The 17,365-nt window shown below is 37.5% G+C and overlaps 1 protein-coding gene and 1 pseudogene across 6 annotated transcripts; both read right to left on the bottom strand.

Moving 5' to 3' along the window:
• Nucleotides 1–316: 316 nt before the first annotated feature.
• Nucleotides 317–854, bottom strand: LOC126602945 (60S ribosomal protein L18-3-like; annotated as a pseudogene).
• Nucleotides 855–8,497: 7,643 nt separating this feature from the next.
• On the bottom strand, nucleotides 8,498–14,234 carry LOC126602414 (pentatricopeptide repeat-containing protein At2g36240). Of its 6 annotated transcripts, XR_007616099.1 has the most exons (5): nucleotides 14,065–14,234; nucleotides 9,542–11,469; nucleotides 9,073–9,176; nucleotides 8,888–8,940; nucleotides 8,498–8,739 (listed from the first exon to the last, which is right to left on the bottom strand). XR_007616099.1 is itself a non-coding variant. In XM_050269267.1 (2 exons), the coding sequence occupies exon 2, from the start codon at nucleotides 11,342–11,344 to the stop codon at nucleotides 9,893–9,895; it is 1,452 nt and encodes a 483-aa protein (XP_050125224.1). In that variant the 5' UTR covers nucleotides 11,345–11,469; nucleotides 14,065–14,234; the 3' UTR covers nucleotides 9,304–9,892. The 6 variants fall into 6 exon arrangements, 1 of the variants encoding a protein (XP_050125224.1); XR_007616101.1 differs by having other exon boundaries at nucleotides 8,498–8,940; nucleotides 9,516–11,469; XR_007616102.1 differs by having other exon boundaries at nucleotides 8,498–8,940; nucleotides 9,073–9,147; nucleotides 9,516–11,469.
• Nucleotides 14,235–17,365: the final 3,131 nt, after the last annotated feature.

Raw genomic sequence — 17,365 nt, 5'->3', positions numbered from 1 at the left:
ATAATTGGAGGAGGGTTGAAAAGAAAAGGTCAGGATAGGCCATACAATAACATTTGGGATCTGGCACGACCACTATTGCTGAGGCCTCCGTGATGCTTTTAAGCCTTGCAAAGCAGCGCAAGTTGAGGAAGATCATGGTGGGGAAAGACAATAAAATTGTCATCGATCGAGTCATTAGAAGGTCGAAGTTCCTTCGAGAATCTGAACGAGTATTTATCATTAATAATCAAAATTTAACATCTAAATTCATAAATGTCACTTTAACTTTCAAATATATCAGAAAACTCACGTGAATAGACCTAAATATCCTCAAAATTCAAAACCATTTACATAGAAGTGCTTCATGAGAATTCTTAGGACCTCTGAGGAGAACCCCGTTCTAACCCAATGGTGCTCTCAAAGCAAGCTGATCAAATGTCAAACACTCTCCTACTGCCTCAATCTCGGTGAACCTCAGTGTTGTAACCTTCAATTGCAAAACTTCATAAACCCTAATGTCATCGGTGACAGTCCCCACAACCACAACAATCTTGTTGTCCTTTCCCAGCGTATACTTAATCAACCTCGAGAGAGAAAGGGTGCCATGTTGACAAACGTTTAAGAATGACTGCATTCAACTTGCTTCTAGTCCTTCGAACAAGAAAACGGTACAGCTTGACAAGAAGCTTGAGATAGATATCATCGGACTTGGGCGCAGTGCACTTCGTCTTCTTGCTTGTACCTCCTGCCACCAGATCGATCTCCATTGTTACTGCTGGTGTTGAAGTTCGGTTGCTCGGACACTGCTTCGAAAACGTTGGGCCTTTATTTGGCCAATTCATTGATCAAATATGGGATCCCATACTGCCATATGGTTGAGCCAATGATGAAGACAGTAGGAGAAAAATAGTGATTCCCCCCACAGTCTTGTACCCATGAGAAAGGCTTTTAATGGTACCTTCATTGTTGACAGCAATTTTTGCTGGTGGTGGTTACTTTATGTTTATTTTGTTTTAATTATGAGGGTATTTAAGTGTATTTAAGTGGATTTTCTGTTATTTTTGAAAGATTTTATAAAAAAAATAAGTCCCCATGAAAGACACAAGCATTATCATTTGAGATTAAGAGGAACTTCCGTTTACTGTTTTTAGTCGAGTAAATCACAAAAATGGTCTCTGAAATTTCAAATCGATAAAAGTGGTCTCTGAGATTGTCCACCATCCATCATTTTGGTCCTTCCGTTAAAAACTCTGTTAAGTGTCCCGGAGCTCTTGACCGAAAGTTTAGGCAATTTTCAAAGCTTCGTAACTCAATCGTTTCTTAACCAAATTCGACCCATAATATATCAAAATGAAGATAGGAAAGTGTAGAATAAGATTATACCTATTTAGAAGTCCAATGGTTGCCAGAGATTGCTGGAAAATAGCCTCAAAGTTGACTGGTCCAAGTGAAAACTTGAAAACTCGCCGGAAACTGGGTAAACTTTAAACGTTCATAACTTCTTCAATACTCAACGAAATCAAGTGATTCAAAAATGAAAATCATACTTCTAAATGAGAAAAAGAGAATGGTACCTTTTTTATGGCTAAATCACCGTGGTTTGGCCGAAAAATGGCTCAAAAGTGGCTGTCTTGGTCTCGAGTTAGCCACTTTCGAGCCGTTTTCCGGCCAAACCATGGTGAGTTAGCCATACCATTCTTTTCGTCTCATCAAGATGTATGATTTTTGTTTTTGAATTACTTAATTTTGTTGAGTATTGAAGAAGTTATGAACGTTTAAAGTTTACCCAGTTTCCGGCGAGTTTTCAAGTTTTCACTCAAACCAATCAACTTTGAGGCTATTTTCCGGCAATATCCGGCAACCATTGGCTTCGAAATAGGTATAATAGTATTCTACACTTTCCTATATTCATTTTGATATATTATGGGTCAAATTTGGTTAAGAAACGATTGAGTTACGAAGCTTTGAAAATTGCCCAAACTTATGGCCAAGAGCTCCAGGACACTTAATGGCGTTTTTAACGGAATGACCAAAATGATGGAAGGTGGACAATCTCAGGGACCACTTTTATCGATTTGGAATCTCAAGGACCAAAGTGATGAGTTATGCAAATCTCAATGATCATTTTGGCAATTTACTCTTTTTAGTCATATGCACTGTTTTTATTTAATTTATTCAATTTAATAGTTAAAAACAAATATAAAAGTGTGAGGAACTAAAAATTGCACGTGAAAATAGCCTCCTAGTTTATTGGCGCAAACCTTTCTTTTAAGAGAACTAATTTTGGTCGTCGTAAATTGTCCCTGTATTTATGACCAGCTTGCAATTAGCAGAGAATTGATTTTTTTTTTTTAAACAATTGTAATTATTTTCTATAATCGATAGTCTCTGACAAATTTAAAACACACGTCCATCAGGAGAAATCTTGGCTATAACTAAAAGGGTTTTTTTTTCACAATTGGTCTCTAAAATTAACCCACTCATGGTCCTTATAATTGAAAATCGATCAATATGTTGTAATCATAATTTACTGAACAATTATGGAGACAAGAAATAGAGAGGGGTGTTGCATAGAGAGAGAAGAGAGAGATGTGTAATTGTGAGGTGTGTTCAATTTCACCACATTGTGCCTTTATTTATAATAGTAGGGAAGGTTAATTCATTACCCTAATAGGATTACAACTCTAATAGGATAGTAAGTGATAGACGCATATTTATGCGACTTAGTTAACTAGTTTTCTTGCATTTACGTTATTAGTTCTTAGTTATTTTAGTACTTTAAGCCATTTTCGTGTGTTTGTAGGTCCAAAGGGCTAAGGTAGCAAGAAAGTGCATTTTGGTGCATTTTGGAGCAGTTTTGAGCTTGGAATGGATTACATATGATATGAGCAAGATGGATGGACGAATTTGAAGACAAAAGAGGCTAAGAACATGCTAAAAATCTGGTGAAACAAATACAAGTTGCAAGAAGGGATAAATTTCTAAAAGGATTGGCCAAAACTTCACTCAAAACACATCAATGCCGTGACTTTTACTTCCACCTCCACCAGAAATTTGAGTAATGATGCAATGCTTAAATCACCATGACATGTGAGTGGATGATGCAATGCTTAGCTAACCATGACATGTGAGTGGATGACTCAAAACCTACCCCAACAACAATTCCCACTCTTGCCGTGACTTACCTACCCATTCCACCAGAAATTTGTGCTTAAACAAGTCCATCATCTCCCTATAAATACCATGCAGCAACCTCATTGAATTCATCCAGAAATTAACCATTCTCCAAGCCTTTCCTTGCCTCTCCTACATATCTAAACCCCTTCCCATCCATTCCTCCAAATAACCAACCCTTCAACATCATTCCAACCTTGTTGTGGCGGCAAGGAGAAGGAGAAAAGTCCTTGGACGCGCTTGCTATCCAACATGGATCGTTGGAACGTTTAGGTGCTTTCTTCCCTTTGTTTTTCAATGGTTAAATTTGTTTATCTTTGTTTTGTAATAATGAGGAACTAAACCCCCCTTGGCTAGGGGGGGATTCAAAACCATGTTTAGGCTTGCTATATGATTTGATTACTTCCAATTGCATTTCTTGAATTGTGAATTCAATTTACTTATCCGTTCGTATAAAAACTAATTTGTGTATGTTGGTTGAGAGTGCACGCTTAATTTTCATGCATGAATTTGACGCTAGAATATAAGGGAGTTTCACCTAATCGTTATGAACTTATATTCACAAGTAGTGAAGGTTGCTAGTCACAATCACGTTAAGTAAATTCTTGGCATAAGTTTCATGCAAATCATAGTAACGAGTGCCTCGTCAATGCTTATGTTTTTCATAGAACTGAATGATTCTTGCTTGTATCTCTATTATGCAATTCATGTAGGGAACTTGTAGGGAATGTTTTGGGTTGTCGTATGCAATCATCCAATCTAATAACTTGTTGAAAAACTGAGAGTTAATTAGTGCAATTCACGGTTAATTTGGGGCGTTGAGTATTCATAACTTATCGAAGAGCAATTGGAAATCATTTTGTATGCAAGCAAGACATGTGTGGAGAAGAACCCCTTAGCTAGCCTTCCATTATCCATTCAACCCAAATTTGTTTAAAATCTATTTAAGTTTTTAGTTTATTCGTTTTTACTTTCAACTTCACCAAACTCAAATCCCCCTTTTACTTTCTTGTTTTAAAATCTTTTGTTTACATTTTTAACTTTGTTTCTTTTTGTTTTTGAGTCAGTTTAGAGGTTTTAGCAAGCCCTCCTAATCCCCGGTTTAGAACGATCCCTACTTACATACTTTGCTACAATTGTCAAAAAGAGGGTTTAATTTGTGTGTCAAGTAATTCTCGCATCAGTAAGTACTAAAGGGAATATTCAAAGATATCCCTAGATACACTAGGATTTACACAATCACATTCCTAATCTAATAGGACTGCAACACTCCCCCTTGAGTGTGTAAATACTCAACTAAATGGCGCATCATGTCTTCAGTGATAAAGTAAGTACAGTTGATGAAGTCGTTGGCACAATGAGCGAATTCGAGTCTCAAATTAACGGAAGAATGCATAAAAAAGGTAAAACTCACAAAACCTCGTTATGGTAAAACCCAAGGTGGGAGAAAAACCTATAGGCTAAGGAGAAAAGTGAGAAGTTGCAATAAGTCAAAACTATACGTCTTTTGGACGCAAGTAGAAGAGCTCACAAAGATATGATCAGCCCAGGATAGGTGCCTCGTCAAAACCTAGTTAGGTAGCAAAAACCCAGTGGGCAAAATGCTCCTAATCGTAGGGAAAAATAGTACATTAAGATCAAATGAGTTTACTTATGGATACTCCCCCTGAGTTTGACAGAACTTCCAAATGAGAACTACAAGCATTGCATATGACAGTTAGGCATACCGATTCCTCGGACAAACTTTTGGAAGGTTGACTTTGGCAGTGACATCGTGTAGAGGTTGGCAAGGTTGTCTGGGATTGGCTTGCATGACTTCAATCTCCTGATGCTTTGCTGATGTAGACGTAGAGGCAATATATCTTAGCGTTGACTTTGTTGACGTCTCATGTCTTGGTCGGGTGGATACATGCAGCATAGTCTTCATGGATCGTCGTTAGGACTCAAAAATGGATTACAATAGCAAGTACTTTGAATATACTCAACAAGAACTCCTAACCATGTCACACATGTGGCGTAGTGAAGTGAGGTGAGTCTTGGAACAATTCGAAGGTTTTGCAACTAAGGTCATATCGTGGACCTCCAAGATATTATGATATCCCTAACGGTAAATACATAACCATTCAGGGATTTGCCTTATGCGGGTCTGATAAGTAACCAGTATCAACATAACAAACAAGGCAAGCATCATTTCGAGGATCAGGGGGTCGGATCTGCTCGAGATGTGTTAGGATTTGCCCAAATTCGTAGTACCTTCAAGGTACATCTTTAATAGCAATTCAGTGGTTGCGTGTAGGTGCGTTGCTGCATTTTTACCAATATACCAACAACGAAGGAAATGTCATGTCTAATGCAATGAGCTAAGTACAACAAAGCGCAAAGTTGAACTTAGATATGGAATTTCGGGTCCTGTCTAATGCAATGAGCTAAGTACAACGAAGCACAAAGTTGAACTTAGATATGGAATTTCGGATTTCATAACCTCTTCAAGGGTTTCATTTGCATATAACGTATGGACGATCACATGTATACATAAAAGTAACACCTTCAAGGTGTAGTTCGACTAGTATACTAAAGTACAGTCAGAACAATGCTTCAACTTCAGTTCAAGGCATAAACGAGTTTTCCCAAGATCCTTCATCTCAAATTCCATATTTAGGTGTGAAGCAATTTTCTCAAGCTCTTCCAAGTCTTAGTGAGATTCATGTCAACAACATAAACTGTAACTCTAGAAATTCGAAATAAGACTTCAAAGTTCAACACGCAAGGGCATTCATTCATATCACTGACTAATCAAATAATCACTTAGACGGGTATACCACATCCGTCGGATTGTTTCAATCCATAAGTGAACACCTCAAACAAGTTAAAAGGGTGTTCCGTGGTTTGGAACTATTTGAACCAGTCTATGTAATTCTTCAAGAACTTACATGTAAATCTCCATATCTATATCCTCATGGAGAAAACACAAACCACATTTCATAATGCTGCTATCAATCACATGACGTTTAAGAGAAACCTTGCGTCGTAAAACGTGCATCATATTGCACTATTGCATTCATCTCATTACACTTCCTTTCCCACTTGTAACACAACAAGGTTACCTTGGGTAGTGTAGGAACGATAGGTCCAAACACACTTTGGTAAGAAATTTGACCTAGATTGTAATTTCAGTTGTCCAATCAATTCTACGTTGTCACTTAATCAGTGGAACACGGTTCGATATTGTCGTTTTTCATTTATGTCAGTAGCTACCATATAAGTGAAAACATCATTGATGGTAATCTCATTTCAATTCCATTAACTCATCCAAACTAGTATACTATACCAAGAACTTCAAGTCTCGGGAGTAATCCGGATTAATCTCATGAGATGGAAATGATTTGAGACATCAGTTAGTATGGATTCATTGTTGTGCCGTGTCTTCCTCTTCTAGCGAAGTGAATCCTATAAACCGAGTAATATGTCATTCTCCATGCCAAGACAGGTTGATTAGTTATCCACCAGTGTACCGGACCATCCAACAGAGGCGTCCAAACCATCCAACAAGGGCGACACACCCTTCGGGGATGTTAACTCGACGTCTATTAAGTATGTCTATCCTTGCAGTCATGTTTGCAGCTGGTATATGATCTCGTCACCTTAGCTAGATGAAAGGAATGCGTCTGGAGCAACATTCTGAAAGCTAGAATCCATCGCACTTGCTTATCACATTTTGTGCGATATAGGGATCGAGATGAGACATAATAGGCAATGTCCACGCAAATTCACGTCGTTCTATAGGAACGTTAACGTTCTTATTTCCCCCTAACAGCGGGAAGGCTGTCTCATTAAAGTGATAATCTATAAATGAGCGGTAAAGAGATCACATGCAAAGGCTCTAAGAGTGCTAGTGTGAAGGAGAATCGTAATCGACAGAGATTCACATTCTTCTTTGAGAACCCATATTGGTACGTTGCAGCGGCGCAACTTGGCACATGGAATGCACACCCAAAATGCTTAAATACTAAGCGTCAAGTTTGTAACTAGTAACCAACTGTAATGTCGAATAGGTTGGATGGTAATGGGCCTCAAGGCAGATCAACATAACTGCATACAAGATTGCATAGCCTTAGGTAGAAACCGAAAACTTGGTACGTTCACCAAGGTCCGGGCGATCATTTAAATTACGCTTTATGATTGCTAAGCGAGGCTATTTGGGGTGAACATAGGAATTTGATGTTCAATTATAAACCCAAAAGACATGCAATACTTTATCGAAAACCATCGATATAAACTCTCCAGCATTATCCAGTCTTCCAGACTTTAAGGGATAAGTAGGGTGGTGAACTTTTAAAATCGGCCAAGAGGTTTAGCAGCAATTTGTGTGGACAAACATGTGACTAGTTTGTCGATTCATCAACCTAAACCATAAATATTTATATTGTCCGGATTTTGGTTGGATTAATCCACAAATATTCCGTTAAATCCACTGTGAAAAGAGGATCGTTTCATATCTTTGCAATGGATGATTTAGAAAATCAATTTCCCTAATGAGCAAGTTTGGCAAAGTGTGCTTGTAGACATAAGATCCTTACTACGGGTAAGGAGACGCGTTGACCTTAGTGTCCCAAATGATCGTGCCAAAGCAAGTAAACTGCTCAATCACTAGGCTCCAGGCTGGCCACATGTGGTGTGTTTCCAGTTGGGAGACAACTCATTGGCCCCAAATCAAAGCTCCAGGGTCATATTTGGAGGTGGTGCAAAGATATTCCACTCTATTTTCTTCAATAGTTTCATTCATGATCATTGTCATCTCGAATATCCTTTAAAAGTCAACGACGTTCTTCCGGAATGAGGTGAATATAAAGTCCCTTAAATGGTAATTTAGTACCATTCATACAACGAGGAGAGTGCCAACGTTCTTAATCAAGTTGGATATACCTGAGGTCGTCGCTAGAGATGAGATTTAGGGTGTTCTTTAGTTTCCCATATATGTAATTTCGATGTTATTTAGCTCCCTACTGTGATTAGGGTTGCACTTTAAATAAACCCTTAAGAGGGTTTGTCATCAATTTCGAGTCGAAGCATAAGTGTAAATCATTGATCTCCTAAATTTTTTCTTCTTGAACAATAAACATCGAGGCTTCTGCTATCATAAAGATGATCAGGTCCTAGAAGTAGTTTCTAAACAAAAAATGGAAAAGCTTTATGGTTAATAAATAAAAGCCACCATCCTGCAATAGTTTGTCTCAATGTTTTAAATGTTGTGATCAGTGACAGAATGCCAAATAATAGTATGATGATCTATACTTTAGGGGGCCTCTAGATGAACAATCAAATACAGTTTCAGGTAATACAAAGCTTCTAAGAAGAGGAAATAGAATATGAATATAATATTCCATAACATTTTACTTTAATGTGGAGTAGTATAACCAATCAAACAATTCACTGGGCAACACTCGACGAAACATCCAAAATACATTTCACATTATACTATAGTGCACTCACATGCCAACCTACTAAAATTATCTTGCAGACAGATATAAGCATACAAATCTTTACCATATCTCCATCTTTCACGTACCAATGGAGCCTTTCAGAAACCTGCACATTCAGAGTTATGCTGATAGAATTCTCCAAGGATTCACGGAGTTTATAATTCAAAAGACAACATTCACAAAGTCAATACTTTCGTTTAATGCAACACTAGAAAAGAACCAAAAGGCATATTCAACCCAACCCAAATACATACAGATTTGGCGAACTTTGTTATCCTCTGTTTGTGCTTGCCACCTCCTATGATACCTTAAGGAAATATATAGCAAAACGAGGTGTAAACAAAAGCCTCTTCCAAGTTCCAACAACTAAAAAAACTAAATCTACCCTTCCACAATATTATGAAAAGCGTACGTAACAAGTTAGTATAAAAGGTGTTACCATAAAAGGTCAGCCGGATTCATGTAAAAAAATAAAATGACCTTCCTCCACGCCTTTCCTTGATTATCATCTTCACTGTAACCAAAACACTGGTATCAAGCATCCTGCCCATAATTCAAAATTATTCAACTTTTAACAAGACAATACCACTGCCCTACAAATTATCTCATACCAGAAGACAAAGCAACAACACTGTAATATAAACAAGTACAATGGAAACAATTAGGGCAGTTCCAAAGGAAAACCTTGCTATATACTCAGCCCCAGCCCGTTAAAGCATAATATTAGTGCCAATTGCCAAACATACGTTTACAGAAACAAACAAGATTATCAAATTCAATAAAACTACAACCCTTTCTTTCTCAAGCAGCGGCTCAACTTTGATCCTAAATTATTCGCCAATAAGGTTGACCCGACATAATAATGTGTGTAAACAAATATACCTAAAGCTGATGAAGTCCGAACTCACCCAAAAGGAAGTGAATAAAACAGATAATTGCCACATTGCAATCTCCATTGTTGAAGCTCCACAATAGTTTTGAATCATGCTGCATTCTCCAGTAATATGCCCTGTTTTTTAACACAACGTCATTGATGAAAGGTGTTCAAACCCCTGTTATAGGATCAAGAGGGCCTGTATAGTTTTATTTCTCCAGCTTTTCAACCTCTGATACAGGCCAATAACATGTCCTTTTAGTGCAATCGAAACCCGCAAGAGAAGTCATAGTTGAGCAAAGTATAAGAATCTACCCAAAGTATCTGAAAATTTCCATCTACTCCACCATTAATAATTTCTAACTGGGTGCCAAGCGGTTTATTGTTAACTAGTAAGCCCGTCAATCAATCTATTATATGTAGCAATATCAGGGATAAATCCCCTATCAAGCATCTCATCCACAAGCACTTCCCCCTCCTTTCTTCTGCCTTCTCTTGAATATCCAGATACCAAAATCCTATAAGCTGTGCTGTCTAATTCCAAACCTTTGCTCAACGACAACCTCCTAAGACTATCTGCCTCCACTGTTCTCCCCAAATTGCAAAGATCTTGAAGGAGACAATTAAAAGTCACGATATCTGGAACTGAACCCTCTTCAAGCATCCTTTTCATCAATCCAGAAGCTTCGTCCATTCTCCCTAACCTCCGCAAGCCCTCAATCAAAGTTGTGCAAGCAATCAAGCTCGGAACATTTCCTGTCCTCCATAGCTCATCCACTACCTCCAAAGCTCTACCCGAACTTCCCTTCTTACAAAGCACCTCAACAAGAATGAGATAATCATAAGATTTAGGCAACACTCTTTTCCTCGAAAAATCTATCAACAATTCACACGCCTCTGAAACCTGACCTTCTCTACAAAGTCCATCAACCAAAATCTCACAAGTGACACTTGAAAACTTGCAACCAAAGTCAATCATCTCATAAGCCATCCCTATCCCATCCTCAAATTTCCTCTCCCTAAAGAACCCCTTAATCAAAGTATTGAAACTCACCACATTGGGACTACACCCCTTCTCCCTCATATCCTTAAACAGCTCCAAAGCTAACCCGAACTCTGAATTACGACAAAAACTACTAATCAGAATGTTAAAGGTATAAACATTGGCCTTAACTCTATCCTTAATCATCTTATCATACAACCCCAGAGCCTGATCATGTTGGCTATGTTTCACAAACCCATTAATCAAAATGTTGTAGACCACAACACTAGGCCTGCCATCAATCAATTTCCGCATAGAATCAAATGCATTCAAAGCATCACCCAATCTCCCAACCCTGCAGTAAGCATTAATGGCAAATTGGAAAACGGGTTCTGTTCTTGGGCAAGAAAAAATACCGTCGGAGCAAGGACAAGGGCTAGCGACCATGAAGCCGAGGAGGGAACTCAACTCAGGAAATCGGTCTGAGATTGCGAGGGTGCGAGCCATCCATTCGAACGTGGAGTGATCGTGGCGGAAGGAGTCGACGGAGGAGGCCCAGTTGAAGACATGGAAGTCAAAGTGGGTGAATGCGGGGTGGTGGTGGAGCTTGGACTGGAGGAAATGGAGGAGGGTTTGGGGTGTGAATGGTGGGTTCTTAATATGGGTTTTGAGGAAGTTGAGGAGGTGGGTGTGGTTAGAGGTGTGGGAGAGAGTTTGGGTGGGGAAAGGAATTGATGGGGTTTTGGGTGCGCCAGGAAGTGTTGGGTTTGGAATTGGAGACAGTGGTGGCTTTGTGTTTTTAGGGTTTCGCTGCTCCAGCAGTGGTATGGCAATTGGTCCTCTCAGCTTTTTCATAGTCCTCAGAATAGTGCTAGCCAACTAATAAGTTCACAAAAAAATTGCTCTATAGCTCTGTGAAATGGCGAGCGTAGGATTTGTAGCCCATTCAATGCAAGTGCCAGATATGCTTTCAGCTTGCTCTGCATCAAAGTAAATCAATAGCATTAGTTGGGAACAAGAAAGCACGACCATTTTCTAATTAGTACAAATATTATACAGAGAAAAAATATTAGTACAAATATTAACATGCCAGTAAAATGACTTAACAAAGTTAACCAAAAAGAAAAAGAAAGAAGAGTGATAAATCCAAGAGTTCAAAATGGGGTCTTCTGTCTTCTGAACATTGAAGCTAATTTCGCAAGTAGAAAGTTTCTCACAAAATTTTGTAGACCCACCTTTGTTTTTGCGATATTTCCTAGATCATACACCTGTTAAACATTTCTATAATTTATATAAACTGCAATGTGAAGTACAAAGGAGACTCCACTGCAATTTCAAGATAAACCTCCGCTTAGGAACATTTAAGCTTAACCCCAAAGACAAAACCTTCAATTGGCATCTCATAAAGTTGCAAACTTGTAATCATTCATAGTAATAAGACCTCTTGAATATTGAATTAACCACCTCTCTCCGATATCAAATTAAATACAGCATAGCAATTTTCAGTAGCTACCACAGAATTCTTCAACATTCCAGACTCTCAAACATTCCTTTTATTCACACTAAACTTTAACGTATTCTATGGAAATGATGATGGGAGTAGTTTGATGCAGAAAAGAAAATGTTTTGCATGCATAATGGAGAAAGTATAGAATCCCTAAACCCCTAAACTGAATCCCTACAATAGTATTTAGGTGAAAGCAGAAATTATACACTAAATGAATCACTAAAACCCTGAATCCCTAATCTTTAGTCCCAATTAAACTTATATTAGAAGCCCATAATTCCTAAATAACTAAATCAAAATTTAGAAACAAGCATAAGGAGGACTTACAAGGCTGGAGTACCGAAGAAAATAACAAGAACGACGAAAGGACTTACACTGGAGTGACTGGAGTATTTTGCATGACATGTTTCATTTTATTGTACCTACCCACCACTTTATATAGTAGAGTAAGCATATGTTATGCGTATACCATACTATGCACTTTACAACTGTAACCCATTGCCCATAAAATTTCCAATTTCACAATGGATACCACATTTTGCTAATCATCTTGTGTAAATCGTTGATGTCCAAGCCCAACTAGTCTAATAATCGACAATTACATGTAATGAGTACACGATCCCAAAAAAAGGCTAGAGTTGACTCAATTAAGCAAAAGCTATTTTCTATATTTCATAACCCAAGTGTAGCTCTTTTACCCTATTAACAAACGATAAATAATTGGATCTAATTTAAAGCTTTAATAAAAGCATGATATTCAAGAATTAAAGAAGTAAATCAATCAAACATGAAAGCCCATTGTTATAAAAGAGATACATTAATTCAACAATTTCTGAGTAAAACATGGATTCAAATAATTCTAAAGGTAATTAATCCCCTACGTTAATGCCAGCAATATTTTTTTTTTCACTGTGATCTACTCTATCCTTTTCTTTCCCCTCACTCTCTCTCCTTTCCATTTCTTTTTGTCGAACTCTAGTGTATTCTGTTGTCTTTCAGTATACCTAGGAAAATTGCATCACAAGGACTGGTGTACAATTATACTAGACGCTGAGGCAGTAAAAACTAGGATGGATATGATATGGTACTGAATGGTCTGGCGACCAACCTAATATGCTCAAACTCTAGAGTTAGAGTAGCCTTACATTTACACCTCAAACTTTAGCAGCTTTGCTTCACCAGAACTCTATACCGCTTACATAGCACATTTGAAGAAGAGATAAGAATGAAAATAAGTGAATAGAAAGAAATATGATGAAGGGACAAATCGAACTGAACCGCTTATGTTAACTATATTAGTTTTTGTCAATTAACATTTCCTATTGGTGGTTATCACTTTAAATGTTGTTAGGATGCTAGAAATTTATAGATTAAAATAGTGGCTGCAATATTAGACCTATATGTGCCTCAAACTGTTAAGATTGTTAGGTTTATCATTTTGGTTTTGTTAGAATGTTTTCCTTTTTTGGTGAAAATAGAATATTTATAGTGTTTGTTTCAACTTTCAAGTATAGATAGTCGCATTTCATGTTAACTTAAAACAGAAAAAGAGTTTACCGAACCATGAGCCCGTTGTACATTATTTTTGTACGCAGACATAACATACAGACTCAATCAAACTGCGAAAGGCAAACATTAAGCTGATCTTTTTTCCCCGAAAAACAATAGGATTACTTCTTCTTATAAATGTTATCATATCAAATGGAAAATAAATAGAATAAAAAAAAAAAACATTGGAAAACGAAGAACCAACGACGTGAGGCCAAGGCTCGTGAAGCCCCCGGCATCCGAGGCTTCCCTAGCTCTAAAGATGATCCCAAGTGGAATGAATCCACGACTGAAAGTCTTGGTAAACATATGCAACCGACTAAGGCTACACAATGAGGGTTACCAATTACTAACAAAACCAAGTCACCGCCATCGAAAAGCCTTCCCCCTTCCCCCTCAGAATCCACCTAACCATTGCCAAATACAAAGAAAGAAACCCAATATATTTTACAGATAATCGCAGTAAAAGAAGAAGAAAAAGAAAGCGAAAAGGTGAAATTGGATGATGGGGAAAACTTACAAATTAGCTGAGGGTCCTCCGTTGCCGGGAAAGGGAGATTTGGTGGCGCGTGGCCTGGAAAGGAGATCGGTGTGGGTGTCTGTCTGTGGGAGGGGAAGGGAACCTGGGTGGGGGCTAGGCGCGGCGGAGATAAACCGGGAAAAAGGTGGATGGGTTCTTCTTTCTACTCACTTCACAGATTGAAGGGACTGTTGCAAACGAAAGGACCAGATCACGCCACTTGGCACGGATGACGCAATAATATAAAAGTTGAATAAAATAAGAATCTCCTAGCTCGGGCTGCTTTCAGGCCGGAGGATCTTGGGTTTCAACTTTCAGCCCATTTTGACGTGTTACCACTTCGTTCTATTTCGTATGAAAAATGAGTGCATAGTTTGTTGATTTTAGGTTTTTTTTTTTTTAATGGATTTTTTGTATAATCAATTTATTGTTTTAACTTATTCGTTTGCAGTGTGGGAAGGTTGTTGATTCTTTCATTGACCCCGGCCTATGCTGCCGGCACAAGTGGTGGAGATCCCAAAGCACTTTATGTGAGTAATGTCTCTCAGTCTTTGTGAATATTTCACACTGAATTGTTAATGAGATTGTTCCTTAACTAAACAATCATTTCCCAAAATTTGTATTTATGTCGTTGCCATGCATCGATCTATCTCATGAATCTTCTTATGTTTTCAATAATTCTTTTGTGTTGCCATGCGATCCTTCAAACAGATGCACTTGCATTCTTTTTCATTGTTTTCCCTGGATATCCTACTTTTTGTGTAGGTTGTGGAAAAATTCCCAAATTATTGCTTTGGAGTTACTAGAATATGCATTGTGATTCTCTTTTTTCTTTCATAAATATCTATTCAATTGCAAATATGCCACGGTTTTTTATTACCTTCTCATTGTTCATGGACGAACCCGAGTGTTTAGAGTCCTGCTTTCTATGACTTTTTGTGAAGTGAACAAAGCAAGCTCCCCACTCCAGGTTTTCAATCTACCAATTACTTTAATATCATGTCTTCTAATTCATATTAGTTCAGGCTTTCAAAGTTAATTTTGATTTGTACTATTTTCTATATCGTTCTATTGTTTTAAGCTACAGAAGAAGTGTTAAGTGTTATACATGTTAGGTAGAATTAGGAAGTGAAATAAGTCCGCTTGAGAATACAAGGGATAAGACTACGGGTGTTAACTTGGTTTTTATATTGATTGTTCAGTTATAACATAAAATCTCAATCTTTACAACTACAATATGTAACATCATCTACTAAATATTAGATTGCATTGATCTAAATAAAAGACTATTAAATCACTGAAAAAAAGTCCTCTCCATCTGGTATAAAACCATAATCTTTTCACCATAAAAAGACTAGGTAACCATACTTTATCCTTATTTTCTTTATAGTATAAGCTTGTTGATGTATAAATCAATTGCATGTATTTTAGTATTTCATATCTTTCCTTCCTAGGCTGCTTTCTTGACAATCAAGATTATTGGAGGGAAACTTTAGGTGATTCAATGTTACTTTCATTTTTTTCCCTTGCCTAGGCTGCTTTCTCGATCTATCTTTTTATTGTCATTCCAAATTGATCTCAACCTTTTTAACCATTCCAAACAAGTACCTAACCTATTAAAAATGTCACATTTGTTAAGCCCCAATTAAAATATGTTAAATTAACTAGGGCTTACTTTGTCTCCAAAATCAATAGAAGGTCATGAAAGCGCATCCACCAATTAACAGTCACCACCACCCCTATCGAGCCATCTCCTCCAAACCCAAAGAAAAACCACCAACTTCATCATACAACTTGAGCTGCTTACATCGAGAAGAGGTCATGGAAGTTGCTAAAGTTGTATGAACTGCCATAATGCAGTCACCACCATCTTCACCACCCACAAAGAATAACTGGAAGGTTTATGAGCTGAGAATCGGGGAATGAGGAAATCATATGAACAAAAACAAGCTCCTTGAAACCCTATTTGAATTCTTGACCCTCCTCTTTGTAAGGACATTGTTCTCCTGATGTATTTCAATTTGTGTCCATTTTCGATTCAATCTAATACCCATTTGATAAGATCTTGAGGCAACTAATACTAATGTGGACCATGAATCATGATATATCCACTTGTTAGGTTTTGAATATGATCTATGTTTGAAAAATTAATTGGGGCTTAATGGATGTGTCATTTTCAATAGGTTGGATACTTGTTTGAAATGTTTAAAAATGTTGAAACCAATTTGAAATGACACGGAAAGATTGTGAGGTTTTAGGTGCTTAATCCTATTTTTTATGTAGAGACAAAAGTTCTACGATTTTTGTACGCGGACTACGGTTAAGTCTTTTGTTTGTAAAAATCTTCTAACATTTTCAATGTAAATAATATTAATATTTTATGACACAATCTTTAATATCTTTTAAACATAATTTTTCTTTCAATTTCTAACCCCGGAACAACACGTGGGTAGTAATTTCTAGTTGTACTCTATAACCCAGTCAATTGGTGATGAATCTGAATCCACTGGATGATGAACGGTAAAATCAAAGGAAAACTAATGAAAATGGCTTGAAAACTTTGAGTTTTAACGATATGGACAAAATAAAGGGTAAGTGAATAGTACCATGATTGACTTTTTAATGTAAAAATGTGGTTTTTCATTAAAGTGAACAATGTTAGGAGCTTTTTGTTAAAGTTTCCTAAAATCAATGCAATAATTGTACTGAAATGCAAAGAAGAAAAATGGGAACCGAACCCACACAGAATGAATGTGGAGAGAATGGGACCCCCATTGCTGCTGTCCCCACACAGATTAGAACTTTTTAGAACTTGCTCAATTGTCTATAGAAATTACCACCATGCATGGCTCACGTGGCATGCTGCTATTTGACATTGTCATCAAGTCATTTCAAAGCAACAATTAGCCCTACCTTGTTATGATGATCAATGACTAATTAAAGTTTAATTTAAGTGTAAATTACACTTTATCACCTCAAGTTTGGGACCAATTTCAATTCCTTACAACATCTTTAAAACATTTCAATTTCATACATTTACTTTCATTTTATTTCAGTTTCATACATCCATTACATTTTCCATCAATTGATCCATTAAAAGCTGACGTGGCTGCCAAATTTGTGTCACATAGCAAATTTTTTTTTTAATTTATTAAAAAAAAAACCTGAAAACCCCACCCCCACCTCCCCCGCAACCCCCCCACCCCTCTTCTCCCTCCTAAGCCTCCACTCTCTCTCCACCCCAACGTTGCAAATGCAAAGCCCCAACCACCATCATTCATCCCCTTCAGTACGTCTTCAA

The sequence above is a fragment of the Malus sylvestris genome, chromosome 15 (genome assembly GCF_916048215.2).
Source record: "Malus sylvestris chromosome 15, drMalSylv7.2, whole genome shotgun sequence".
NCBI lineage: Eukaryota > Viridiplantae > Streptophyta > Magnoliopsida > Rosales > Rosaceae > Malus > Malus sylvestris.
The sequence above is the reverse complement of the archived record's forward strand: the minus strand, read 5'-3'. Positions and strand labels throughout refer to the sequence as shown.

Excerpts from the sequence above, each read along its gene's own strand:
- LOC126602414 (XM_050269267.1), bottom strand. The coding sequence starts at position 11,344 with ATGAAAAAGCTGAGAGGACCAATTGCCATACCACTGCTGGAGCAGCGA.